The sequence below is a fragment of the Pelophylax lessonae genome (assembly GCF_965119305.1).
Source record: "Pelophylax lessonae genome assembly, chromosome: 9".
In the NCBI taxonomy this organism is placed as follows: domain Eukaryota; kingdom Metazoa; phylum Chordata; class Amphibia; order Anura; family Ranidae; genus Pelophylax; species Pelophylax lessonae.
Genome location: NC_138776.1, coordinates 52,374,938 through 52,402,286, shown reverse-complemented (window position 1 = coordinate 52,402,286; position 27,349 = coordinate 52,374,938). Strand labels below are relative to the sequence as shown.

General features: G+C 47.7%; 1 protein-coding gene across 1 annotated transcript in view; it reads right to left on the bottom strand.

The window, feature by feature from the left end:
* Positions 1-27,349, bottom strand: part of TDRD1 (tudor domain containing 1) — a gene marked incomplete at both ends in the record, with an annotated part of 265,551 nt that overhangs the window by 151,118 nt on the left and 87,084 nt on the right. Inside the window, 2 exons of the mRNA XM_082268836.1 lie at positions 17,744-17,851; positions 17,968-18,144. Of these exons, the coding sequence (XP_082124962.1) occupies positions 17,744-17,851; positions 17,968-18,144 (285 nt within the window). The remainder of the gene's footprint in view (positions 1-17,743; positions 17,852-17,967; positions 18,145-27,349) is intronic.

Below are 27,349 nucleotides of genomic sequence, written 5' to 3'. Positions count from 1 at the left end.
CAGTAAGGGGCGTGGTCAGACAGGATACGCGGGCAAAAGCCCGCTGCCTGTAGCTGAGGAGCAAGCTGTGGGGAAATAAAGATGTAATCAATGCGAGACATGGTGGCATGAGCCGCCGAGAAGCAGGAGTAAGCCCTCTTAGTAGGATACAGGTGGCGCCAGGTGTCAATCAGCGAGAACTGGGACATTACGCGACCAAAACGGGTCAGACCATTCGAAGGCCGGGCAGGGGGAGTTGAACTCACCCTATCCAGCTCGGGGTCAATGGTCATATTAAAATCACCCAGCCATATAACAGGCACAGAAGGGTGGCGTGCAATAAAGTCTAAACCGGCCCCAAGGATAGCCCCAGAAAATGGGGGGGGCACATAGTAGGCCAGCAACAGAATAGGAGAACCCGCCAGTGTAGCATGTAGAAGAACATAGCGACCCTGAGGGTCGGTCTCCACCGAACAAATAGCAAAGGGGAGGGACTTAGCAACTAATATTGAGACTCCGCGGGAGTAGGAACTGTACGTGGCATGATATGTCCACCCCATCCAGGGCTTCCGTAGAGCGCGAACCAAGGAGCCAGTGGCATGGGTTTCAGTTAGAACAGCAATATCCGCAGCTTGGGCCTTCAAAAAAGTAAAGAGGGCCGTACGTTTAATTTTGTCCCTAATGCCACGAACATTCCAAACTAGCAATTTCAACGGGGCCATGGAGGTAGGTAAAAAAATGGCACCAGGATATAAAGTGTCAGTGGAGACCGAGCCTGCAGAGAGGTACAGACTGAGATATGGCAAGAAAACATAGAAAAATGGCAGCATCGCAATATCATAATGAACAGCACACAATAAACATTCTGTAAATAAACAACCCTAACCCACCCAGCTCTACACCAACCCCAACTTGTGCGAGCATACATCCCCGAACAGGAAAACCCAACAGTACCCATATTGAGGCAGAAGGAGCACCAGCTGCAGCGGAGACCCGAGAGGGGCCCGCACACAAACAGCCAGGACACCAGACATAGTATAGCAATAAACACAAACAAATTTGCAATCTGGGCACAGCGTAACAAGGGGGCAAACATTCTCTGAAGAACAAAAGAGTTCCTGTAGTAGTGCCAGCAAACAGCCCCCGCAAGACAGGACATCTGGGGGGCCGAGCCGGCGGAGCAAAGCAAAGGGAGAGCACACGGCAGTCTGTAAAAATATTTCCACGGTGCACATGGTGAGTAAACGGTGTCCAGAACAGGGGGAGAAGGAAGAACAAGGGGGGGGGGGGGGGGGGACAGGGTATCACAAAAAAGAGGGCAAATCCGCAGCAGTTCCTCACGTCTTGAATAGGGATGGACGGAGCAGGGGATCAGGGTCAACAGTGACGGAGGGACAGTATAAAATACAGGTGACTCACAGGGCAAATATGGGCAGTAAGGTGGGCACAGCAGGAAAGGTGACTGCGGACAAAAGTGTACTCACGCACTAGGCAGGTCTCAGTCTGTCCAACCATGCCACAGCCTCCTCAGGATCCTCGAAAAAATGCACCCGGTCCTCGCCCACCACACGGAGCCTGGCAGGGAACAACATAGCATATTTCAGGTTTTGGGCGCGCAGCCTCCGCTTGATATCTGTAAACTTGCCTCTGCGACGCTGGACCTCTGCAGAAAAATCCGGGAATGCGAGCACCTGGCTGTTAAGGTGGGGAATGTTGCCCTTATCCCGGGCCAAACGTAAGATGGCATCCCGGTCCCGGTAGTTGAGGAATTTAGCTATGAACACCCTGGCGGGCGCTCCCGGAGGTGGCGACTTGGATGGCACCCGATGAGCCCGTTCAACCACGAAGGATTGAGAGAATGCGTCCCGGCCATAGGTGGTCACCAGGAGATCCTCAAGGAACGTGGCAGGGGAGGCCCCCTCAGCACCCTCAGGCAGGCCCACGAAGCGCAAGTTGTTTCGGCGCATCCGATTCTCAAGATCGTCCTGCTTAGAGAGCAACTGGGATATATGGCGTTCTGCCTGGTCAGAGGAGGCCTGCAGGGGGGGGACCGCATCCTCCACGCGGCCTAAGCGGTGCTCGGTTTCGGACACCCGGTCTCGCAGTTTCTGGAAATCCTGACGGAGGAGGGAAACATCAATTTTAACTTCCTCGATGCGAGCCGTCAGGGTCGCCTGGCAGGTAGATATGGCGTCAAGCACTTGTGCCAGATCAGCCGTGGATGCAGCCGGGGCGGTGGACGAGGCCGCGCCATTTTCCAGCGGGGCCTCCTTGTCCTTGTGCCGGAATTTGTCCAGCTTCGCAGCGGCCTCCGACTTCTGCCGGGGGGGGAGACATACCACCGCGTGATCCGGGAACAGGTAGGGGTCAGGAAGAGATGAGTTCTGGACTCAGCGAGGAATCAGGATCGAGAAGTCAGGATATTGCCGGAGGAGCTCTCGTGCAATGCGACCTACTCCATTGCTCTCCAGGCCACGCCCCTCCTTCTCAATTTTTGATTCCCCCAAGGGTTCCCCTCCTAACGTGTATTGAGCTTTTGTTTCTAGTCCCCAAATGCAAAACCTTACACTTCTCCGCGTTAAACCTCATTTGCCAAGTCGTTGCCCACTCCGTTATTTTGTCCAGGTCATTCTGTAGGATATCTGCTTCATGCTGTGCTGTTATTGCCCTGCCTAATTTTGTGTCATCTGCAAAAACGGATATTGAACTACTGATCCCGTCCTCAATGCTGTTTATGAATAAATTGAACAAGGTTGGTCCTAGGACTGAGTCTTGGGGGACCCCACTTACTACCTCAGACCAGTCTGAGTATGCGCTGTTTATTACCACCCTTTGGACACGCCCTTTTAGCCAGTTCCGTATCCAAGAGCAAACCCTGCTGTCGATACCTGCAGACCTTATTTTATAAATTAAGCGCTTATGGGGAACTGTATCAAACACCTTAGCGAAATCTAGGTACACCACATCCACTGGTCTGCCCTCATCTAGCTCACAGCTCACCTCCTCGTAGAATGTTAAGAGATTGGTTTGACAAGAACGGCCATTTGTAAACCCGTGCTGGTTACTACGGATGATGCTGTTGTCCTTAGCAAACTCTACGATATAGTCCCTTATCATCCCCTCCAAAAGTTTACATACTACTGATGTCAGACTGACAGGCCTATAATTTCCCGGTATATGCCTCTGACCCTTTTTGAAGATCGGAATCACGTTTGCTTTCCTCCACTCCCCTGGTACATCTCCTGTCATAATACTGTCCGCAAAGATCAGGAACAGTGGTCTGGATATAACCTTACTGAGTTCCTTGAGTACTCTCGGATGTACGCCATCCGGGCCTGGTGATTTGTTTGTGTTAAGTTTATCCAGCCTTTCCCAGATTTCACCCTCTGTTAGACATAGTGGCAAGTCCTTTGTATTACTACTAACCATACAGTCATGGTCAGTGTACCCCTCCTTTTCCTGTGTAAAGACTGACGAGAAAAAAGCATTCAGCACGGTTGCTTTTTCAGTGTCCTCTGTAACCATCCTCCCATCATCGTTAATTATGTGTGCAATATGCTCTGCCCTAGTTTTTTTGCTGTTGATATACTTAAAGAATTTCTTTGGGGTTTTTTTTACTATCCTCCGCTATTTGTCTCTCAAAGTCTATTTTAGCCATCTTGATTTCGTGTTTACGCTTCTTATTTGCCTCCTTGTATTGGTCGAAAGCCAATACTGTGCCTTCTGATTTATATTTCCTGAAGGCCAATTTTTTTCCCCTAATAAGTTTTTTAACGCTACGGTTTAGCCAGCCAGGTTTGGCTTTGTCTCTTCTAAATTTATTTCCCATAGGAATGCACTGCAAGATGCCTTTGCCCAATATGTTTCTAAAGCATTCCCATTTTTCCTCCATGGTCAGGGATCCCAGGGTTCGGTCCCAGTTTACCCTTTCCATCAATGAGTAAAATTTTTGAAAGTCTGCCCTTCTGAAGTTAAGGGTTCTTATGTTCCCCACTTGCCTTGCTATATTGTTATTTACGCTAAATGTGATCATCCTGTGATCGCTAGAGCCCAGGTTGTCCTGGACTGCTACCTCCGAGATTATGTCTGGGTCATTAGTGATCAATAGATCCAGGACTGTGTTTTCTCTAGTAGGAGAATCCACCAGCTGTGACATGTAATTATCCTGTAAGGTTTCCATGAATAGACGGGCCTTATGTGAGTGTGTAGTCCCCTCTCCCCAGTCAATGTCGGGATAATTGAAGTCCCCCAATATGATGACTGATCCTAGCTTTGCCACTTTACCCAAAAGTGCTAAAAATTCCAGCTCTACCTCCTCCCCTTGTTTAGGTGGCCTATAGCAAACTCCCACAATTACTTTTCCCTTTTCTCCTTCCCTATGGAGTTCTACCCATACGGATTCTAACTCCATACTCATCCCTTCTGTAACGTCACTCCTCTCAATCACCTTTACATTGTTCTTGACGTAGAGACATACCCCTCCCCCCCTTTTTCCTACCCTGTCCTTCCGGTACACCGAATACCCTTGGATATTTGCCAGCCAGTCATGTGAGGGGTCGAACAAAGTCTCCGCTATTCCCATAAGGTCTATGTCCTCCTCCTGTACTAACATTTCCAACTCATCCATTTTATTAGCTAGGCTCCTGGCATTAGCATATACCCCTCTTAGTTTTACGGAAGTTAAACGTGATTGGTGGTTATGTTTATTTCTGTTTGGTCTGAGGTTTTCCCGTTGGATGAACCTATCCCTGGCCGAGATCTTAGTGGGCAAGTATCGCTGAATTGCTGGACCAAAGTCATCCTCAATAAGAGCATGAACATCCTGACGCCAGCGCCTGAACAGGGACGGATCCCCATCCGGTTGACCACACGTAAGGCGGAGGTAGACAGAAGATAAAATCTTGTTTGCATTGCGTGTGGTCAGGAACCTCTCCACTCTATGAGGGGCAATGTCTATTGGGGCCGGAAACTGCGCCTGCACCGCGTGTCACAGCTGTAGGTATCTAAACAACATCCGAGATGGAAGTCTAAATTTCTCCCACAGCTCAGTGAAGGGTAGTAAAGAGCCCGCCGGCATAATGTGTTGCAATTTAACCACCCCATAGCCAGCACAGATACTGGGATCCGGGATAGACCTGAGGTGGGACAGGTTCGGGTTACCCCACAAGGGAGTATGGGGCGAAACAGTCCCCCCCCCTCCCTCGTAGCCACCAGCATTTGCTCCCACACCTTCACCACCGTGCACATGGAGGGAGTCGCCTGAGCTGCGGCCCTCCGTCCCTGATAGACTAAGTTCGACAGGGCCGCATAGGAGCCCATGATAGCCGCTTCCAGGGTAACCGCCGGGTTAGAGCGAGGCTGGGCAAACCACCATCACACCGTAACCGGGACCGCAGCCCAGTAGTATTTCTGAAAGCACGGCAACGCCAAGCCTCCCGAGGATAATGGCAACTGCAATTTCCATCTAGCTATGCGTGGGACCGCCCCAGCCCATATAAAAGAGGAGAGCAACCCATCCAATCTGCGAAAAAAAGACGCAGGGATGGGAATTGGAGTGTTCCTGAAAATATAAAGAAATTTAGGGAGAAAGACCATCTTAATTAAATTCACTCGGCCGACTGGCGTCAATGGAAGGGTACGCCACACCTGACACTTAGTCACAAGTTGTTGAAACACAGGTTCCAAATTATCCAGAATATAGCGGGACAGATCCGTATGCACAATCACCCCCAGAAACTTAAACTGAGTAACCCACTGTAAGGGCATATCCGCCGGCGGGGGCGGACTATTCGCAGAAAGAGGCAGTACACTGGACTTTGACAAATTTATCCGAACCCCGGAAAATACACCATGTCTATCTATAATGGACAAGGCCGCAGCAAGGGAATCTGAGGTGTCATTTAGATATAAGAGAGTGTATCATCTGCATAGAGATAGACATGTTTAATTATCTGTCCCACCACCAGTCCCCCCACATTGTCGGCTGTGCAAAGTCGTATAGCTAATGGCTCAATGGCAAGGGCAAACAGGCCAAAACACAACGGGCAGCCCTGCCGCGTCCCCCTGCCCAACCGGAATGTGGAGGACAAGAGGCCATTGGTACGGATTTGAGCCGTAGGGGCGTCATACAAGAGGTGAATCCAGCCAATAAACCTAGGACCGAAGCCGAACTTAAACAATACCCGCCAGAGGTACTCCCATTCCATGGAATCAAAGGCTTTTTCTGAATCTAGCGAAGCCACCGCACCCCATGAGTCACCCGTCGCAGCACATGCTATGTTGGTATGCAAGCGGCATGTTGATGTCCGTGCCCTTGCTTGGCATAAATCCAGTCTGATCCCCACGTATCAGGCTGAGGATCACGGAATTCAGGTGATTGGCCAGAATTTGTTAAAATCTTCGCATCCACATTCAGCAATGAAATTGGCCGGTAAGATGCACACAGTTCGGGGTCCTTACCGGGCTTAGGCAGGACAACAACAACAGCCTCCGACATGGAAGGCGGCAAGGAGCCTGCCTCCAAGGCCGCACAGAGTATCCCATGATAGTAGGAGTCAATGACGTCTAGATTCGTTTTGTAAAAATCCGTGGGAAGGCCATCCGGTCCAGGAGTCTAACCAGGACTGCAGGGACTTGATTGCCTTCCTAACCTCGCTCAGGGAGATGGAAGCATCCAGTCCCGCTGCTTCAGCAGGAAAGGGAGGGAGGGAAAGTCAATGTTGTCTAACTAGGCTGTCAAGTCCTCAGGCGGGTAGGCCGTCCTAGAGGTATACAGGTAGGAGTAGTATTCCTCAAATCTTTGCGAAATTAACGTCAGGTCTGAGATCAACGCCCCATCCTCCGCCCTAATGTTAGCAATACTAGTTCCCCCAGACCTCCCCGACACCAGCCAGGCCAACAACCTGCCAGAACGTTCCCCCTGCTCAAACACCCGTTGGGATTGGGAAAGTAGAGAGCGGCGGCAGGACTTAGCACGAATCAGCGCAACCTCCCGATACACGGACTGCATGTCAGAATACGCACCGTATCCAAAGTGGACAGGTAAGTGGCCTCAAGAGACGCAGCCCTGGCCTCCGCCGAGGACAACAGTACCCGAGACTGCCCCCGCACTTTACAGATATTATATTGATACCTGCCCCAAGCATAGGCCTTAAAGGCGTCCCATACCATATAGCCGGAGTCGCAGCGCCATCGTTATGTTGCCAATACTCGCCCAACTCAGAAGACAGTGTCGGTACAATCTGTTCGTCCGTTACCCAGAATCTGGAAAGCCGCCAAAGTCCCTGGCCCACCACCAAGTCTGTGGAGAGGTCCATCATCACCAGGGCATGGTCCGAAATGCCACGCGAAAGGATGGAAGTAGCCCCAGACACCCTGGGCAGCAAGGACGAGCTGACATAGATCATGTCAATGTGCGAAAATGTAGCATGAGTGGTCGAATGACAGGTATACTGGCGCAGGGAAGGGTGTTTCTAGCGCGAGACATCGTGCAGACCAAGCGCCTCCGCCCAGCGGGCCAAGCCAGAGTCAGTCGCCGGGTCAGGGCGAAGCCTATACAGGGAAAAATTAGGCGCCACATTAAAATCCCCAGCAAAGATCAAATTAGGGGTAGAGTACTGAGCCACCAGGCCTTGGAGTCTGTGCAGTAAGCCAAGGTCAGCAGGAGGTGGGACATACAGACCAACAATTACCAATTCCAGACGATCAAACAGGGCATGCAGTATAACATACCGTCCATCCAGGTCCAAATGGTGATCCAGGAGCACAAACGAGAGGGACCGATGTACCAGAACACCATGGGAGTACGATGAGAAGGTGGAGTCAAGTCAAATTCTTTCCTCCCTAGTGTTTTACTCCTGTAGGGGGCAGCATAACCCACATAGTCAAGAAGATAAGGAGCTGTATCCGTCAATGAATGAAAGAAAAACTGCAACACACACCATTTTATTCTATAGGGTTTCTGCTTAAAAAAAAAAAAATTATATATATATATATATATATATATATATATATATATATATATATATATATATATATATATATATATATATATATATGTTTTGGGGTTCAAAGTATTTTTCTAGCAAATGAAAAACGGAATTTTTGTAAAATCTTACCTGTAAAATTCCTTTCTTTGAGTCCTCCGACAGTCGCCGCCATCTTCATATTCGTCACAATGGGGTATTAGACTTTGCTCCGTAGGAGTAGCTAGGCAACAGAATATGTCAATATTAAAGCTTTTAACATATCCCCACCCCAGGGGGTGGTCCCCTCAGTCTATACCCTCCTGCTTCCTGTTTCCTGCTTCAGTTTCAGTGGAATAGCAGTAGAGTACCTAAAACCCAAAAGAGGGGCGGGGGCGGCGACTGTCGGAGGACTCAGAGAAAGGAATTTTACAGGTAAGATTTTACAAAAATTACGTTTTCTCTTACGTCCTCCGACAGTCGCCGCCATCTTCATATTCGTCACAATGGGGACGTCCCAAAGCAGTGCAAACATGAGGGGTGGGAAACGCAGCCGCGCCTAAAGGCAACGCAGTCTCCACATCAAGAAAGTAACCTTACCAAAGGAAGGAAACCAGCTGGGCAACACGAGAAAAAATTTGCTCAACGGGAGCAATAACCCAGGAAAAAAACAAATAACCCAGGGATACAAAGAAATCCCAAACAGCCCAAAGGACCAAAACCAGGGACCCTAAGGGACCGACGCACTAAGAACCTTGCGGCCAAAGGAAGCATCTGCCGATGCTTGAACATCCACTCTGTGGAACAGAGTGAAGGTGTGCACGGTCGACCAAGTCGCCGCCCTACACACCTGGGCCACAGAAGCCCCATGACGACAGGCTCAAGACGTACTCAGAGATCTGGTAGAGTGCGCCCTCACAGGCATAAGGGAAACTTTTCCCCGCAAAGCATAGGCCTGTTCAACGGCCTGTCTGAACCAATTGGCGACGGCAGAAGCCGACGCCGCCACGCCCTTCCGAGGACCCCCGGAAGGACAAACAAAGAATCCGACTTGTGAAAAGATTCAGACGATTTTAGGTAAACCCTAATCGCCATGAACAGCATCCAAGGAGTGCAACACCACCTCCTCCGAATGTTTAGACTTCGCGCAAAGCGAAGGCAAGACAATGTCCTCATTGAGGTGAAATTCCGAAACCCTCTTCGGGAAAAAAAGAAGGGTTAGGTCGCAAGACCACCTTAACCAAGTGATTGACCAGATACGGACAATGGCAGGACAGGCTGCCAGCTCCGACACTCTGCGAGCCGAATTGATCGCCACCAAAAAAGGTGACCTTCTAGGACAACATAGACAACGAGATCTACCCGATCCGTTCAAAAAAGAACCATGTTGTAACACGGACAGAACAAGATTCCAGTCCCAAGGAGGCAGAGGCACCCTCCTAGGATGGACCAGATGCCCCCGAACAAAAGTGCCAATCAAGGAGATAGATGCCATAGGACGTTGAAAAAAGAACGGCCATCGCAGACACCTGACCCTTGATCATAGCCAGCGCCAAACGCTGTCAACACCCTTTCGAAGGAAGGACAACACCCCAGACACCGACCACGGGCGAGGTGAAGACCCCCTGAACTCACACCAGGCAAAATAGGCCTCCGAAATACGGTAAAAGACCTACCCCGAGGAAAAAATTCCTCGCGTCGATCAAAGTGTGAATGACCTCAGGGGAGAGACCCCTGTCCCTCAGGGCCTCGGTTTCAACAGCCAGGCCGGCAAAGCCAGCGACTGCAAGGCAGGATGAAATATCAGCCCTTGAGACCGGAGATCTTCCCGAAGAGGCAGACGCCACGGGGCGTCGACCGCCAAATGCACGAGGTCTGCGTACCAGGACCGGCGAGGCCAGTCCGGTGTCACAAGAATCACCGTGTTTTGGTTCCGAGACCAACCTGCGAAGGAACCTGGGCAGTAATTGAAACGGTGAAAACGCATACATCAGTCGGTACTGATGCCACGGAGCTACCAACGCGTCTGACGCGTCTGCCCGAGGATAGCGTGGCCTTGCCACGATCCTGTACACCTTGCTGTACAGACGAGACACGAACAGGTCCACCTCCGGAAGACCCCACGTCGCGCACAACATCTGGAGAACACCCGGACGGAGGGGCCAATCCCCCTGGTCCAGGGACTGGCGGCATCAGATAATCTGCCCGCCAGTTCTCCAACCCCTGAAATGTGAACCGCCGATATCACCAGGACATGCGTCTCGGCCAAAGACAGAATGTCGGCCACTTCCCGAGCCACCCGGGCCCTCTTGGTGTCCTCTTGGCGAATGACGTAAGCCACCGCCGTGGCAATGTCCGTCTGCACCCGAACCGGACAGCCCTGCAGCCTGTCCGGCCAACGTTGAAGGCAGAGAATCATCGCACGCAATTCCAGAATGCTGACCGGAAGGGAGGATTCCCCCTCCGACCAAGTTCCCTGGGCAGACAGAACGCCCAGAACACCACCCCAGCCCGACAGGCTGGCATCCGTGGTGACCACCGTCCATGAGAGAGGACGAAAAGACTTGCCCCCTGACACCGGCGGGGACAGGAGCCACCACAGAAGAACCCTTCTGGTGCGATGGCCCAACGAAATCCGGATCCAGAGATCGCGGTCGCCCGTCCCACCTGGACAGGATCTCCGCTTGGAGACCCCGCGTGTGAAACTGGGCGAAGGGAATCGCCTCGAAAGCCGAGACCATCAATCCCAGACATCTCATGCACGTCCGAGTGGACGAGGACGGAGCGTCCCTGAGGGACCCGACTTCCTTCCTGAAGAGTCCTGAGTTTGTCGTCCGGTAGGAAGACCTTCGCCTGGACAGAGTCCAGAACCATTCCCAGGTAAGGGAGACGAACCGATGGGCACAGTGCTGACTTTGGAAAAGTTATCGTCCAACCAAACTCCTGCAGAGACTGCATCGTAACGGACAGAGCCTTCTCCAGACCCTGGCTGGTCGCAGACCGAACCAGAATATCGTCCAGATACCCTAGGACAGAGACGCCCTGGGCTCTCAACAAAGCCAAAACCGGTGCCCGCATCTTGGTGAACACCCGTGGAGCCGAGGCGAGACCAAAGGGCAATGCCACAAATTGGTAGTGATCCTCTGCTATGGCGAATCGAAGGTACCTCTGGTGACCCTCGAAATTCGGGATGTGAAGATACGCATCCTTCAAGTCGATGGAAGCTATGAACTCCCCCGGAACCAGGGCAGCCACCACCGACCGCAGAGATTCCATGCGGAACTTGCGCACCCGCACAAAGCGGTTCAGCGCCTTTAAGTCCAGAATCGGACGTACCTTGCCCTCCTTCCCGGGCATGGTGAACAGATTGGAATAGAACCCCCGAAACCTGTCCCGATGAGGCACCGGGACCACCACTCCCTGAGCCCTCAGGTCCTGCACCGCTAGATGCAGATCCCGCAAACGCTCCGGGGACAGTAGAAGATTTGAGGGAAAAAATCTGCACTCCGGCCTATAGAGAAACTCGATCTCGTAGCCAGATCGAACGATTTCCTGAACCCACCTGTCCCGAACCCGGGACAGCCATGGCTGAAGGAAACCGAGCAAGCGTCCCCCCACCCCAGAATCGGGTGAGGGCGCCCCTTCACGCCGCACTGTTGTGGCCCGCTGAACCGGACTGGCCGGACTTTTGCTTACCAGTCCACGGCTTCTTACCAGGAGCCGTCTTAGCCTTGTGGGATTAGGGTAAGAGCGTGCTCTTACCACTCGTGATCCCCCTAATTAACGTATCTAGGGACTCACCAAAAAAGGCGAGAACCATCATAGGGCAGATTAGCCAAGGTCTTACGCGAAGATTGGTCCACCGACCAACACTTCAACCAAACCAAAACGGCGAGACAATACCGCCACACCATGTACACGTGCAGCCAACGGAACCATATCCAGGTCCGCATCACACAAATACATGACACCCTGGTGGATTTGATCCACCATATCCAAAGTCGCCTGGAGGGCAGAATCAGCCACCAGGACGCGATTAAGCACCTGCGTCCAGCTCGCGACAGCCTGGGCCGCCATAAGTGAAGCAAATAAAGCTTTCAGCATAGAACCCATAATAGAATAGGCATGACGGGCAAGGGACTCCGTCCGTTTGTCCGTGGCATCCCGGAACACCGGGATATCCTCAGCAGGAATCGCAGTGGGCTTATTCAGAACCGCTATCTCGTGATCCACCGGAGGTGGGACACACCAACGCCCATCAGTAGCGGGCGTAAAAGGATAGCGCAGCTTAAACCTACTTGGTATAGCAAAAGGCTTGCGTATATTACGCCAATGTTCCTTTACAGCGCATTGAAAATCATCAGTGCAGGGAAATACCTGCGATGTTTTGCGTCTTTTCTGCGTCCCATAAGCCGCCAAGGCAGCAGGAGGACAAGGTTCATCCTGTAAACGCAGTGTTTGCTTGATAGAAGCAACCAATTCATCCATGAGTGCAAGCTCTTCAGACGAGCCAGGGGGAGAAATATCAACCCCCTCAACCTCAGCCTCCATTTCTGACCCTACAAGGTCCAGGGAGGAACGGGACCTCGACAAGGAGACCCCAGCAACAGTAGCCCCATCACCAACACCCTCTGAATCAGAGGAAATTGAAAACTCTGGGCCTTTTTGAGGATTGAGCAGCCATCAGCAATTGCACCTGAGTCGCAAGGCTAGCCACAATCGCAGCCAAATCCCCCCCCCCCCCCCCGAGGGGGAAAACCGCAGTCCCCTGGCTTCCCACCAATGTGACAGGAAATTTGCTTTCCTGAGAATCCATGCCCCAAAATGAGTAAAATAAAATGGGTGACCGCCCCCTTAAATAAGGCGCTGCGAACGTAGCCCACCGCCACACAAGCACACCCACACCAGGGACCCCCACAGGGAGAAGATATACTCAGGCAAGGATACAGAGAATAGAGGGAAAAAAACCTGGAGAGACCGCTGCTGCTGCTGGCCAGATCGGTGCTCCTGTAGAAAAGGAATTGCTGATATTCAGGGCGCTCCATTAAAGCCTATGGGAGGCTACAAGAAAATGGCCGCCATGCATGTGTACCATGCGGCCGGAGCGAGTACAGCCAAAATGGCGCCGAAACCGCCGCTCCCCCACCTCATGAAGGTGGAATAAAAATACACCACATAGTTATAAAGAACATGGTGGACCGCTGCAGCGGCGCTGTAATGTGCCCCAAACATGATAGCATCAAGTTCCACAGCACACAGCCGTTCACACACTCAGACTGACACAGAAGTGCAGCACAGCCCCCCCTCCTTGCAGCCCACAGCATGCAGTGTGAGAGATAGGGAAACATCAATAGTGTGAACACAGGGCAAGGTAACACAGTCCCAGACTGACACCCCCAGACAGACAGGTCCCCACATGAATACACTTACCTCTTACATGGCGTGGGGGACCCGCACAGGCGAACAAGCCGCTGTACATGAGACAGGGAGAGTCGCATCCAGGACGCAGCAGAAGGTGGGTTGAGAAACCGCACAGCGTCCAGTGAGGTAGCCACCTCACCCTAGCATCCCTGCACGGAAAAGGGATGGGTCGGTTAGAAAACTCAGGAGCGGTACCTGACTGAACGCTCGATGGCGGGCTGAGAAGCCACTGACCCACAACCTGCGACCAGGGGAGTCAGCCCGAGACGCAGCCCGCATTATCCTCTTCATCCGAAGATCTAACTATTGCTGGTAAAAATAACAGCTAAATAAAGAAAGAGAGAAAAAACTCAAATAAAATCAAAAAAGAGAGAAGGCTGAGACAAAATGCCCCAGCATAGAGACATCCAGCTACTCCTGACAAGCTAGACATTGAAACTGAAGCAGGAAACAGGAAGCAGGAGGGTATAGACTGAGGGGACCACCCCCTGGGGTGGGGATATGTTAAAAGCTTTAATATTGACATATTCTGTTGCCTAGCTACTCCTACGGAGCAAAGTCTAATACCCCATTGTGACGAATATGAAGATGGCGGCGACTGTCGGAGGACGTAAGAGAAAGTAGATTTTTACATGTTAGCAGCAAAGTGTCAGAATAGACTTGGGAAGGTGGTGGTTAAAGGTCGGAGATTCCTCTACCGGAATAATGGTTGCCTTGTTCAACCTGGAGACAGGTAGGTCCACCACTGGTGGAACTGTCCACTTCTGGAGTAGCGACTACGCAAAGGGATACCTTACAGCAAAGCATTTAGGAATCAAAACGGGGCACTTTGGATGCATTCAATTCAACACATTCAATATAGACAAATTTGTCAAAATAGGAGGGATAAGGAAACACTTTTGCTGTGCGAGATGGCAAGTGAGTGCAAAAAAAAAAAAAAAAAAAACTCCACCTACGTAGCTGCCTCAGCTGTACCCTCCACCTGCAAAGTCTCCTGCATAGATGTAATCCGTGTCAACCAGCACCTCTCGAGCGCAGCTACAGCTGTGGAGGAATCATCCTCACTATCTGACAGGTCAGGGAATGTGGCTACTAACCTCGCAGAGTGGGCACATCCGCGGCAACAGAGCCAGATTAATGATTTTGCGACAGATGAGGAAGGGTAGGGCGCTACCGGGGGGAAAAAAAACCTAGAAGGGGCTGCCGACTGCAGCGACGCACAGGGGGTGCTGACCGCTGACGCCCCTATAAGGGCCCGCAGAGGAGGCCATAAAAAAAAACCCCAAAAAAGGGGGGGCACTCGAGCCTCTAATGTTGGTAGTCCCGCAGGCAGAATCCCCCCCTAAGGCCCCACAACGCTGGGAAGGGCATCCTACAGCATATTGGCTGCTACAGCCGCCGGCGACCCGAACCACCACCACAGCGCCACCCGGGCGCGAGTGCGTGGATCCGAGGGGACCATTACCGGCCAAGAACGCGGAGGGGAGGGTGGATGCCTGAGCGGAGAACGGCAGCTTCAGTTGCTTTCACGAGGGTCGACCCCACAGAGCGTCCAGCCAGCTGAAATTACAGACAAGTCCGACCACATGGAGTGCGGACCCGAGGAGCCCCAGTCACAAGCTCCACAGGCCTAACAGCAGCATAGGCGAGACCAAGGGATTACCCCCAAGTGCAAACAACCCTGAGGGTGGAGGGGGTACAGTGCGCCCACTAGATACCTCGTCCAAGGAGACACAGGGCATGTAGAATGCCAGTTCACGGCCCCAATGGGGGTTGGTTGTGAACTACGGAGGGACCGACCACACCAGGGAGTACCTGCGCCAAACTAACCTTCCAGGAAGGAGCCATCTACTTACCGATTCAGCATGCGTGCAGGTAACACTACCAAGACAGAAGCTCCTCGCAACCGAAATGGGGGGGGGGTTTGTCGGCTAGGGTAACACTGACACAGATTATCGGCACCTGGTCGCTGGCCACGGCGGTCCAGGATGGGGCCTGTCACGGATGACCTAGTGCGGAGCTCTGGTCTTCGCTCGCTGGCAAGACTGGGGGGGGGGGGGGGGGGGGACCACTGGATCTAGATTATACAGCACGCGCCCAGTCCATCAATTGATTGTAGCTCTCACAGGGGAAAAAACTAGGAGAAAAAAATGCAAGTAAAAGAAAAAAAGTGCCAGGACCAGAGATCCCGGCAAGGAACCAGGTCTTTACTTAGTGGGAAAGGATTTGGGTGTTATGGTATGGTATATCATAAGCTTAACAGCATGCAATGCTAAGCAAAGTCTTGTATTAAGAGAGGCATGGACTTCAGAGACAGAGATATTATTTTGCAAATCATTTGTAAGACCTCATATGGAATATGCAGCTCAGTTTTGGGCACCAGTTCTCAAAAAGGATATCGGGGAACTGGAGAAAGTGCAGAGAAGGGCAACTAAACAGATAAGAGGCATGGAGGGGCTCAGCTATGAGGAAAGATTGAAAGAAATGAATTTATTTTCTCTTGAGGAGATTAGGGGGGACATGATCAACATGTATAAATACATAAGGGGTCCATATAGTGAACTTGGTGTTGAGTTATTCACTTTAAGGCCATCACAGAGGACAAGGGGGCACTCTTTACATGTAGAAGAAGGGAGATATTGTCTCCAAATACGGAAAGGTTTCTTCACAGTAAGAGCTGTGAAAATATGGAAGAGACTCCCTCAAGAGGTGGTTCTGTTCAGCAACTGACAGCTGTAGACATACGAGATAACCCTGCGGCAAGTCTGCTCCACCTGATGGGGAGACCCTTGCGGAAATATAAAAAGTCTTTGTACCTACAATTACTCAATGCGGCTAAAGCTTGTATACCCGCGTTGTGGAGACAAACTCTCCCGCATCTCGTGCAATGTGGTATGCCAATGTTAAAGAGATTAATCGTATGGAAGAATTGACCGCCACTATTAATAACACAGAAAAACAGTGTGTGGATAAGTGGCTGCCATGGTTGCATTTCACTTGCACTGAGACCTTCCTACAGGCTTCAGGAGGCTCCAAACTCACCTCCAGCCAGAGGGGCCTAAAGGCACTGACAATCCTCTATGACTCTGCTTTCCTCTTGCCTACTCGCTGCTGATTTTCTCCCTTTCCCACCCATCATTCTCCTCTCACCTCCATCTTTTCGCCCCCCCTCCATCCCTACACTCATTTCCTCTGACATCCCGCAATTTCACTTCCAGAGCGATTTGGGTATTCTCTCATCTCCCATTTCCACCTCTTTTTTGTAAGATAAAGGGTCTAATGGGGTCCTGGGTGGCAACACCCCCGGGCCCACGCTTATGTTCAGTATCAGTTAAATCTCAATTTATTACACCTAATGCATGTCTTTCCTCCTAAATTTGAACGTACTATGCAAGGGCATTGTTTTCCCCATTGTTCACCGCTGTTTATCATTCATATAGTTTGTATTTTTGTTGACTTTTTTTTTTTTTTTTTTTAAAGAAGAGGTGGTTCTGACCAGCTAGGAAAAAAGGCCTGGATTTTTTTCCTAGGTGTACATAATATAACTGGGTACTAATGTTTATAGGTAAAGATGTTCCAGGGAATATCCGGTTGCCTCTCAGGGGGATCGGGAAGGAATTTTTTCCCCTGCTGTAGCAAATTGGATCATGCTTTGCTGGGTTTTTTCGCCTTCCTCTGGATTAACTGTGGGTACAGGATTGTGTTAATAGGATTGCATGGTTGAGTTTTCATTTTTGTTTTTTTATTGGTTGAGCTAGATGGACTTGCGTCTTTTTTCAACCTGACTATGTATGTTATTTGTTGCTTGTACCCGTACTAGTGCCCAGGAACAATAGTATGCTTTTGCTTATATTTTAATTATCCTTACTAAAACACACTGACTTTTGATCCTGACCCAAACACTAACCTAGATTAAACCATGATCTAGATAATTTAGATTTCATTATTTTGACACACTTATGTTCGTTTACTTCTTTCTCTACTGAAAGGAGAGAATGATGCTATGTATTTTATCATGGATCCTTTACATATACAATGTATCTTTCTCTCCATTCAGAAAAAGAAAGAAAACACGGGATGGGCGCACAGTGACTGAACACTGTTACAGCCAATCAAAGGCTATCACAGTAGTCAGGTGATTGGAAGTCTCAGGTCTCAACTGTTGGCGAGAGCCTGGTCTCTGTGCTGGGAGCGACCTGAGCAGCGCCTTCCCAGTACAAAGTCACGTACGCATATATGGGGCCTTATGATGAAAGAACCACTTCTGTGAGGTTGCATATCTGTGTACAAGCAGTGTCAAGGGGTTAACAGCATTTTAAAAATAGCCATTTCAAAAAATAAATAAACACAACAAAAATAAAAAGCCTTTAGTGGATTACCTGTGAACTGGGCGCAGCAAACCTTCCCAGATTCTGGTAAGGAAATCGGTGTTGTGTTTAATGCGCTGCATTTAATATTCATTGCTGCTACAAGCTCAGCAAGTTGTTCTAACAGAAAGGGGAAACAATTTTTAAATAATTTGAATGCACAATAAACGGAAGACCTTCAGAAAGCAAAATTTAAAAAAAAATCCCTAAAAAAAAGTGAAAATAATGAGACTTACTTGCAGTCTGAACTCGCTGACAAAAGAACATCTCTGGGTTATGAAAAACGATGATGAAAGCCTCAAACCGATCTCCGACCCTTAAGGAGTCAGGCATTCCTTGCATGTCTGGAGACTCCGAACCGATGCAGGGTGGCTTCTCTATGGGTTCAATTGAGGATTTCTCTAGTAGTGGAACTAAAGGAACATGGTGGTAATGTTTATGAGCTGGACATATCATAGTCATTGTAATGTAGCCTGAGCGAAGATTGAAAATTTGAGATTGAATACAGAGTATGGAATTGATAAGGAGCATTAATCTCCTTGCTGGTGTGATCAAACATCAATATAAAGGGCACCGTGATTAAAGGGCCTCGGCCCCTGGGACACACTTTTTCTTCTTAATTTTTTACTGCCAGCATCTTTTATTTTTTTTCCCTCCATACAGCTGATGACCTGCCCTCTTCTTAATATCCATGTTGTTTATTGGTTGCCAAGGGTGACGGCAACTGACGGTTTTAAAATATTGTATGCCGGTACCACTACTTAATTGCCGCATATATATATATATTTTTTTTTCTTTTTGTGAATTGACTTTCACTCCTGTTTTATATGTTTTTTCTTTATGTGATAAATATCGCATGAAGCAAAAGTAAATTGACATTTTAAGAACTGCATGCAGAATTTGAGAAAACACCTAAATACTGCATGCGATCTGATTTTGCGAATGGAGCCCATAATCTGGTGTTAAAAAAAAAAAAAAAAAAAAACTGAATTTTTGTAAAATCTTACCTGTAAAATTCCTTTCTCTGAGTCCTCCAACAGTCGCCGCCTCTTCATATTCGTCACTGATGGGGTTATTCACCTTTGCTCCGTAGGAGTAGCTAGGCAACAGAATATATTAATATCAAAGCTTTTAACATATCCCACCCCCAGGGGGTGGTCCCCTCAGTCAATACCTCCCTGCTTCCTGCATACCAACTCAGTTTCAGTAGAATAGCAGTAGAGTACATAAACAAACCCCAAAAGAGGGGCGGGGGCGGCGACTGTCGGAGGACTCAGAGAAAGGAATTTTACAGGTAAGATTTTACAAAAATTCCGTTTTCTCTTACGTCCTCCGACAGTCGCCACCTCTTCATATTCGTCACTAATGGGGACGTCCCATAGCAGTGTAGACATGAGGGGTGGGAAAAAAAACAGCCGCGCCTAAAGCAACGCAGTACCCACAGCAGAGAAAGGAACCTTACCAAAGTAAGAGAACCAACTGGGCAACAGGAAAAAAACGTGCTCAACAGGAGCAACAACCCAGGAAAGAACAAGTAACCTAGGGGTAAAAACACAACAGCCAAAGGCCCAAACCAGGGACCCTAAGGCACTGCCGCACTAAGAACTTTGCGGCCAAAGGAAGCATCTGCAGATGCCTGAACATCCACTTTGTAAAATTTTGAGAAGGTGGGAACGGACGACCAAGTCGCCGCCTTACACACCTGGGCCACAGAAGCCTGATGACTATAGGCCCAAGACGTACTCAGAGACCTGGTAGAGTGCGCCTTCACAGGAAAAGGAGGAACCTTCCCCTTCAAAGCATAGGCTTGCACAATGGTCTGTCTGATCCATTTGGCGATGGTCGCAGCCGACGACGCCATGCCCTTCCGAGGTCCCTCAGGAAGGACAAAGAGAGAATCCGACTTGCGAAAGGATTTAGTCGATGACAGGTAAACCCTGATCGCCCGGACAACATCCAAGGAATGCAAAGCCACCTCCTTTGGATGCTTAGGCTTCGCGCAAAGCGAAGGCAGAACAATATCCTCATTGAGGTGAAATTCCGAGATCCTCTTCGGAAGAAAAGACAGGTTTGGTCGCAAGACCACCTTATCCAAGTGAATCCCCAAATACGGAAATTTGCAGGACAAGGCCGCCAGCTCCGATACCCTGCGAGCCGAAGTGATCGCCACCAAAAAGGCAACCTTCTTGGACAACAGAGACAACGAGATCTCCCTGATATTTTCAAAGGGAGCATGCTGTAACACGGACAGAACAAGGTTCAAATCCCATGGAGGCAAAGGCTCCCTCCTAGGAGGGACCAAATGTCGCACCCCTTGAACAAAGGTGCTAACCAAAGAGTTAGATGCCACAGGGCGTTGAAAGAGAACGGCCAGCGCAGAAATCTGACCCTTAATCGTGGCCAACGCCAAACGCTGGTCCACGCCCGTTTGAAGGAAAGCCAACACCCTCGACACCGAGTACGAGCGAGGGGAATACCCCCTGGACTCACACCAGGCAAAGTAAGCCTTCCAAGTACGGTAGTAAATCTTCCCCGAAGAGGCCTTCCTAGCCTTGATCAAAGTGGGAATGACCTCAGGGGAGAGACCCCTATCCTTCAGGACCTGGCTTTCAACAGCCAGGCCGTTAATACCAGCGACTGTAAAGCAGGATGGAATATCGGTCCTTGAGACAGGAGATCTTCTCGAAGTGGCAGACGCCACGGAGCGTCGACCGCCAGATTCACGAGGTCTGCGTACCAGGACCGGCGAGGCCAGTCCGGTGCCACCAAAATCACCGTGTGCGGTTCCGAGGCCAACCTGCGAAGGAGCCTGGACAGCAGCTGAATCGGTGGAAAGGCATATATCAGACGATACTGATGCCAGGGTGCCACTAACGCGTCTGAGGCATCTGCCCGAGGATCGCGCGTCCTTGCCACGAACCTTTCCACCTTGTTGTTCAGACGAGACGCGAACAGATCCACATCTGGGGACCCCCACTTCGCGCACAACATCTGGAAGACATCCGGGTGGAGGGACCATTCTCCCTGGTCCAGGGTCTGGCGGCTCAGATAATCCGCCTGCCAGATCTCCACCCCCGGAATGTGAACTGCCGATATCGCCGGGACGTGCGTCTCGGCTCAAGACAGAATGTCGGCTACTTCCCGAGCCGCCCGGGCACTCCTGGTGCCCCCTTGGTGGTTGATGTAGGCCACCGCTGTAGCATTGTCCGTCTGTACCCGCACTGGACGGCCCTGAAGCCCGTCCGTCCAACGCAGAAGACAGATTTATCGCTCGCAATTCCAGAATGTTGATCGGAAGGGAGGATTCCTCCTCCGACCAAGTTCCCTGGGCGGACAGAACGCCCAGAACACCACCCCAGCCCGACAGGCTGGCATCCGTGGTGATCACCGTCCACGACAAGGGACGAAAAGACTTGCCCCCCGACACTGCTGGGGACTTAAGCCACCACAAAAGACCCCTTCGGGTGAGATGGCTCAACGACATCCGCAGATCCAGAGATTGCGGACGCCCCTGCCCACTTGGCCAAGACCTCCGCCTGAAGCTCCCGTGTGTGAAACTGGGCGAAGGGAATCGCCTCGAAGGCCGAAACCATCAATCCCAGACACCTCATACACGTCCGGAGGGACGAGCACTGATTGTCCCTGAGGGACCTGACTTCGCACTGAAGCGTGTGAAGCTTGTCTTCCGGCAGGAAGACCTTCGCTTGATAAATGTCAGCAGCCAACACAAAATCAACCAACAGTGACTCAAATTAACAATGTAAACATAAAAGTGTAGCGCTTAGAAGTATTAATGATCACAAAAAATATTACTAGATAGTGTCCAAATGAATGGAAAAAATTAATAATGATCACACAAAATATATTAATAAATAGTGTCCAAATGAATGGAAAAACTAATAACCACAATGATGTGTATAAAAGAAAAAAAAGGTTTAAAAAGTATAAAAGTGTCCAAATGAATGAGTCCCAATAAAATAGATATGAAATGAAGTCATAAATCCACATGCACAATATTCCAGAAGGGAATTCAGCCCGTGACACCAGGGGTATGTGAAGGAAGGGAAAACCTCAGTGATGGGATATGATAAGCAGCTTACCAGATTTCCATGGCTGCTCAACTTAATGAGTCAGCCTCTCCCAGTTATTGATCAAGACCACTGAAGATCTGATGTTACGTGGATATTTTATCGATTCAGACAGATCACCTCTCAAGATGCGTGAAAAAGGATCAGTATAGGATTGGCACTCCTCAATATTTCTCATCAAGCTGTTAAACTTTCAGTGCGAAATAGAAATACATTTTTATTATTACAGGTCAAGAATTGTGAACTTTGAGGCCTCCATTGACCTTGCTACATATTGAGTCAAAACTCTTTCAGTTTGAAACACACATTGCGTCCATTGTTTGACATGGTTTTGTTTGCCTGAACTTTGAGATGAGAAGCTGTGTCATCTGCCCCGAAAGGAAAATGTGTTTGACAAACTTTTAAATACAATACTCAGAAAGACAGATAAATAAATCGCTTATCACAGGTGGATCGGCCTTTGGGGGAAAAGGTTTACATAAGACATCCTTCCCCTGGTCTTGAAACACGAAAAACCAGAGAGGTCGTAAAACTTTATGTTCAGGCCATGACTCACACAATGGGCGAAACTAAATTTCAGGATAACACCTGTGTTCAACCATACACAATGCAAGTAAACTATTGTTTCCACCCTGAGAAGACAAACAAAACTGTCTGGACAAAGACGAGAATCTGTCATTTATTTACCTAAACACAAACAGGGGGATAAAGTTGTTGAAATCTACACGGAGTCACATAAACATTGTCACTTAGATTGATGAGAACTGCAAATCTCAAAATGAATTTCAGAAAATCATAAATTGATATCTCTGCCCCATCATATACAAAAGGTGTTATGGAACTATGATGTTATGACAACCTCCTACTGAGAAGTACATTATATTCTATCATATAGTAGTGTCAAATGGTCAGAAATTTCACCCATATTTTATCATCCAGTCCAAATCATAAATGTACTGTTGTTAACATAGTAATCCCTTAAATGGATAATACTCTAATTGGAAACAAACCATGTATAGAAAAAGTTACATATACAAGCTGTTGTGTATCAATATATATAACTGTATATGTATCTATACAATTCTTACTGCTACTAATTGAAGTCTTGGGTTAAAAAGTAAAGTCCAATATATATATTACATAAGATATATTAAATATTAGAATAGTGTTACCAAGATTAATCTTTATTCAGATACCTGGTGGATTAAATGGACGTCATAGATGAGAGCATGATTACATTTTATGTTTTTTTTATAATAGTCTTAAATGGAGAAATTTTTAATTAATTTTAATACACTGGTTAACCAAGAGGTGTCACCCTATGACATCACCAGTTAATGAATAAGATGTTCCAACCAATAGGAATAATGTTCCTCCCACTGGGTTTGGCTTATGATAATTTTTACTGCCCTTTTGTTCAACACAAAATAAAAAGAAACCAGAGATGTAATAGGAAGACACAACACAACGGACACAACACAACACACATCATATCTTGCCCAATATACATCACACTTACAACATACACACTACTAACAGCCATGCACAGACTCATCTACACAGACGACTCCATTTCAATCTGCCATGTATCTGAACCTTTGAGGGACGCCAAACAAAGCTCCTCCCTAATTGGCCACCATCTTGGAAATGCAGCCATCTTAAAGGAACCTGGTAACTACTATTCTAAGCTAAGCGGCCATTTTAAATATGGTAATTATGCCTTGCTGTTATTTGATTATTATTCAATATTGTTTATGTACTTCCTTAAATGTTTTACATTTCCTATTTAAAGGGTAACGAAAGTACAATCCCAGCCGTATAAACCATATGTAGATTTTTCTCTAAAGAGATGATTTTTGTTTTTATAACATTTTTAATATCAGATTAAGCGCATTATTTGCGATTTTACGTCTTCCGTTTTGCATGGCTTATTCTCACTTCATCTGCAGTGGAATGACTTTCGGCCATGTGATTCGCAGACTATTGTGGTCTGATTATATAGAATATTAATTTATGGTTCATACTACACCTGGGAAATACATAATCTTGCTTTATTTTACTTTCATCGTTTAGCTAAATATCACATTGCATTTATCGTTTTAAGTTGGTATTTTATGTAAGGTTATCTCTTTGTGTCACTCAAGTATGATCATTTATGGTGAAATTATGTCTTGCGAATAAATATTCTTATATATATATTCCCTACTGTAGACTGTTTCACTAAGATTGGTATATGCTTTTAAAAAGAAATTAACTGATAAAAAAAAAGAACTCGGGAAAATTGCGTGGTATACTATGAGTGTCTGAACAAAATTGATTGGGTTTTGTTTTTAGTTATTAAATTATTTGCCGTAATCGGCTGGAGGCACTGCGTCATAATTTCATTGATAGTTCAGACACCGCCTTTAGTAATAAATTAAAAATAGTCAAATTTTATACCAAAACGCACTACATATTAATTGGAGGCACTGCTGAGATATCATTAATTTCTTACATATGCCAATCATAATTTTGATCATGGTGACATAATTAATAACTTTGCAAAAAAAAAATAGAATTTTTTTTTAATAATTTTTTTTTTTAAATTATTTAATTGTGAATATTGATAGTAATGCCCTAAAATGTCTACATAAGGTAAGGTTCACGCTGCCAACTCTGGCTAGATGTCAATCCCACAGCCCCAGTAGATTCGGCACAGATCTAGAATATGTAGAGACACCTCTCTGAGTCTAAAATGGTGGTATATGTATAGGCTAGTTGGAGTCATACCAAAATCCTCAGAAAAAGTCGGGCCAAAAATGGGCACCAGACGTGGGTAGAGGAAAACCTGATGTATGAACTTACCGAAAGCTTCTCTAACCCCAAAGACGTCAGGAAGCGTGATCACATACTTTTAGAATCATGGCCAATCTTACTGTATCTCTGTGAGGAACTGCACCATAAGGCTCAGCAAAAAGGAATTTAGTAAAGTTCTAATCTCCACTCCAAATAATAAGAAGTGAGATAAGGAACCTCCTTGAGCAGGTGAAAGTGACCTCTATTGGGACACATAGGTTAAGAGAATGTAGCGTGAAACTGTAGGAAAAAGTAGAACTGTGGCAGAAGTTTTATTCAGAAAGCTGTAATATAAGCAACCATTTGAAAGAACAATGTAAACGATTAATGCAAGAAGTAGGAAGTTTTGAGCAAGGAAATGTTTTTTTTTTATTAGTGGAAGTTGCCAAGTAACCAGCAGTTGAAAATTAAGTTGCCGAGTAACCAGCAGTGGAAAATTTATAAATAAATAAATAAAAATAAAAATGTAACAGTTCCAGTAAGGACAGGAATTCATAAATAAATAAATAGGAAAGTTCAAAAAGGTTATGGTGTCCATACAAAAGGGTACTGCTTATCAGTCCTGCATTATAAATCAAATGAAGTAATTAATTAGACCCAGATATGACTCCCAGTCTGATGGTCATGACCCAGACAAGGGGTGAGAGTCAGGCAAAGAGTCCACGTCCTACCCCAGCCATATTCCTAAGATAGGAGGGCAGAAATTGGGCAGCCATACATAACTAGGTATGAGTCATATCAGGTCACCGCAAAAAGACTAGCACCCCTAAAAAGATACCATACACCTCTAGAATTTAAAAAGTTTGTTTTAAAAAGAGTACTGTCCCAATTTTTATTAAGAAAGGGTCCTTAGATATTACTAATCATCTTGAGGCCTACGAAAACAGCCTATCTGTGTTGTGCCTCAAGGATGTAATTTAAAAGTCGACACGCAAAAAAAAAAAAAAAAACCCTTACGCTGCTAGAGCTGCTATATATAATTTAAAATGTACACAGCACCAAAGCCCACTAAATTTTTGCTGTACTGTACTCAAAAGTGCCTAACACCCTTCAATGGAGGAGCCTGAGTACAACTATCCAGAATTTAAAACCCTGTGCTTTGAGGCATCGGCCAGGTACAAAAAAAAATAAGTTTGGCCAGGGACTACAAGTTGGGGTGTTCACTGGAATGGTTGGTAAAAGAGAGCGACAATTTGCACTCCATCCAACAGACCAGTGAATACAAAGAAAGGCATGAGCCTGTCACCAAAATTGTGGCAGAAACACACCTTTCTCCTCAACCTTAACAAAAAAAAAAATAAATAAATAAATAAAAAACAAAAGGAGCAAGATTTTATACCGGATACCTCAAGGAGGACACCGGACACCCCACCAATAAGGAGGGGGGAACAGAGGCCATTTTAGGATTTCTTTCCAAGGGGACAGGGCCCAAGGTTTAAAAGAATCTCCAGGGAGCATCCCCAAAGAGCCCAATTCACCCTTGAGGATGGAAATCCTCGCTATGCCAAATATCCTCAACAAAAGGGGGGACCCCACAAATAAATAGGGATTTGCCCGATCTTAGGGCTCCCCAAAATCCTCGGGAAGATGAAGAGACATTAATGCCCAGACCCCGCCAGAACCGAGCAAATGGTTCTGATGGGGATCTGTCCCATCTGTCTGTACCCGAGAGACATAGGCACCGCAGGAGGCGGAGCCAAATATATAAAAAAAAAAAAGCCAATAATTCTATTTCTGAAAAAGTTTTTCAGCAGAGTAGATGCCAAGGTGGATCGGATGATCACTTGGTTCACTCAGGGCACTGTAGCCCGAACTAAAATAATTACTCTTTAGGAACAAATCTTGTGGCCAGCCAAAGGCCACAAAATCCATAAATGCCCAAATAGCAAGGGATCAGAGGGACACACTGAATGAATGCATAGGAGACAGAGGTTCTAACACCATTTTATCCCCAGGTCACAGTATTAAGGATCCTGAAATCCATACCCGGGATCTTGGTTGTTAGATAATAACTACTCTCCTATTTTTCAGTGGTCACTTCATCCCTCTGACTCAAACAGGTCGCTCAAAGCGGGCACATTTCGAAAAATCGCCAATGGCGGTGATACAAGGAGGATCAAACCCTAATGACGTAATGAAGTCAAGAGGTTAAAGGTGGTATTACGGTAACCAAGAAGAATCCTCAATGTCAGGTAGTTTTGTTGCCTACCATGAGTTGCATTGATGCCCCAAAGGGGGGATATTATATATTTTTTTTCCTCCCAAGTAGAAGGTAAATTCTAACAAAATAGTATATCACTGTTCAATTGTTCAATGTGTGGTATCCATGGTGATGAATACGTCCCCATGTTAATGAGCCCCAGAAGTCAGTCTCCCCTGGGAAGGGTTGCATATATAGTCTCACCGCCCATGGTGGTCAGATAAAAGGCTGATCACACGATGGACTAAAAGGAGGACTCTGAGGAAGCTCAGGATACCAACCTCACATTGAAATTTCAACTAAAAGTTATGGCTGAAAACTGTATGTATCATTTTCTCATGGAATCCATTTTCCTTTATAGGACTAAGAGATCCAGGAAGTAAGCAGGAAACCGAGAGTCTGATGTGTCTGAGACACCCAAAGGGGGGTACAGTGTGAAGGACCCCGGGATACCCCTGATGGCCAGTCTACCAAGATGAACCCGTCAAGACAGCC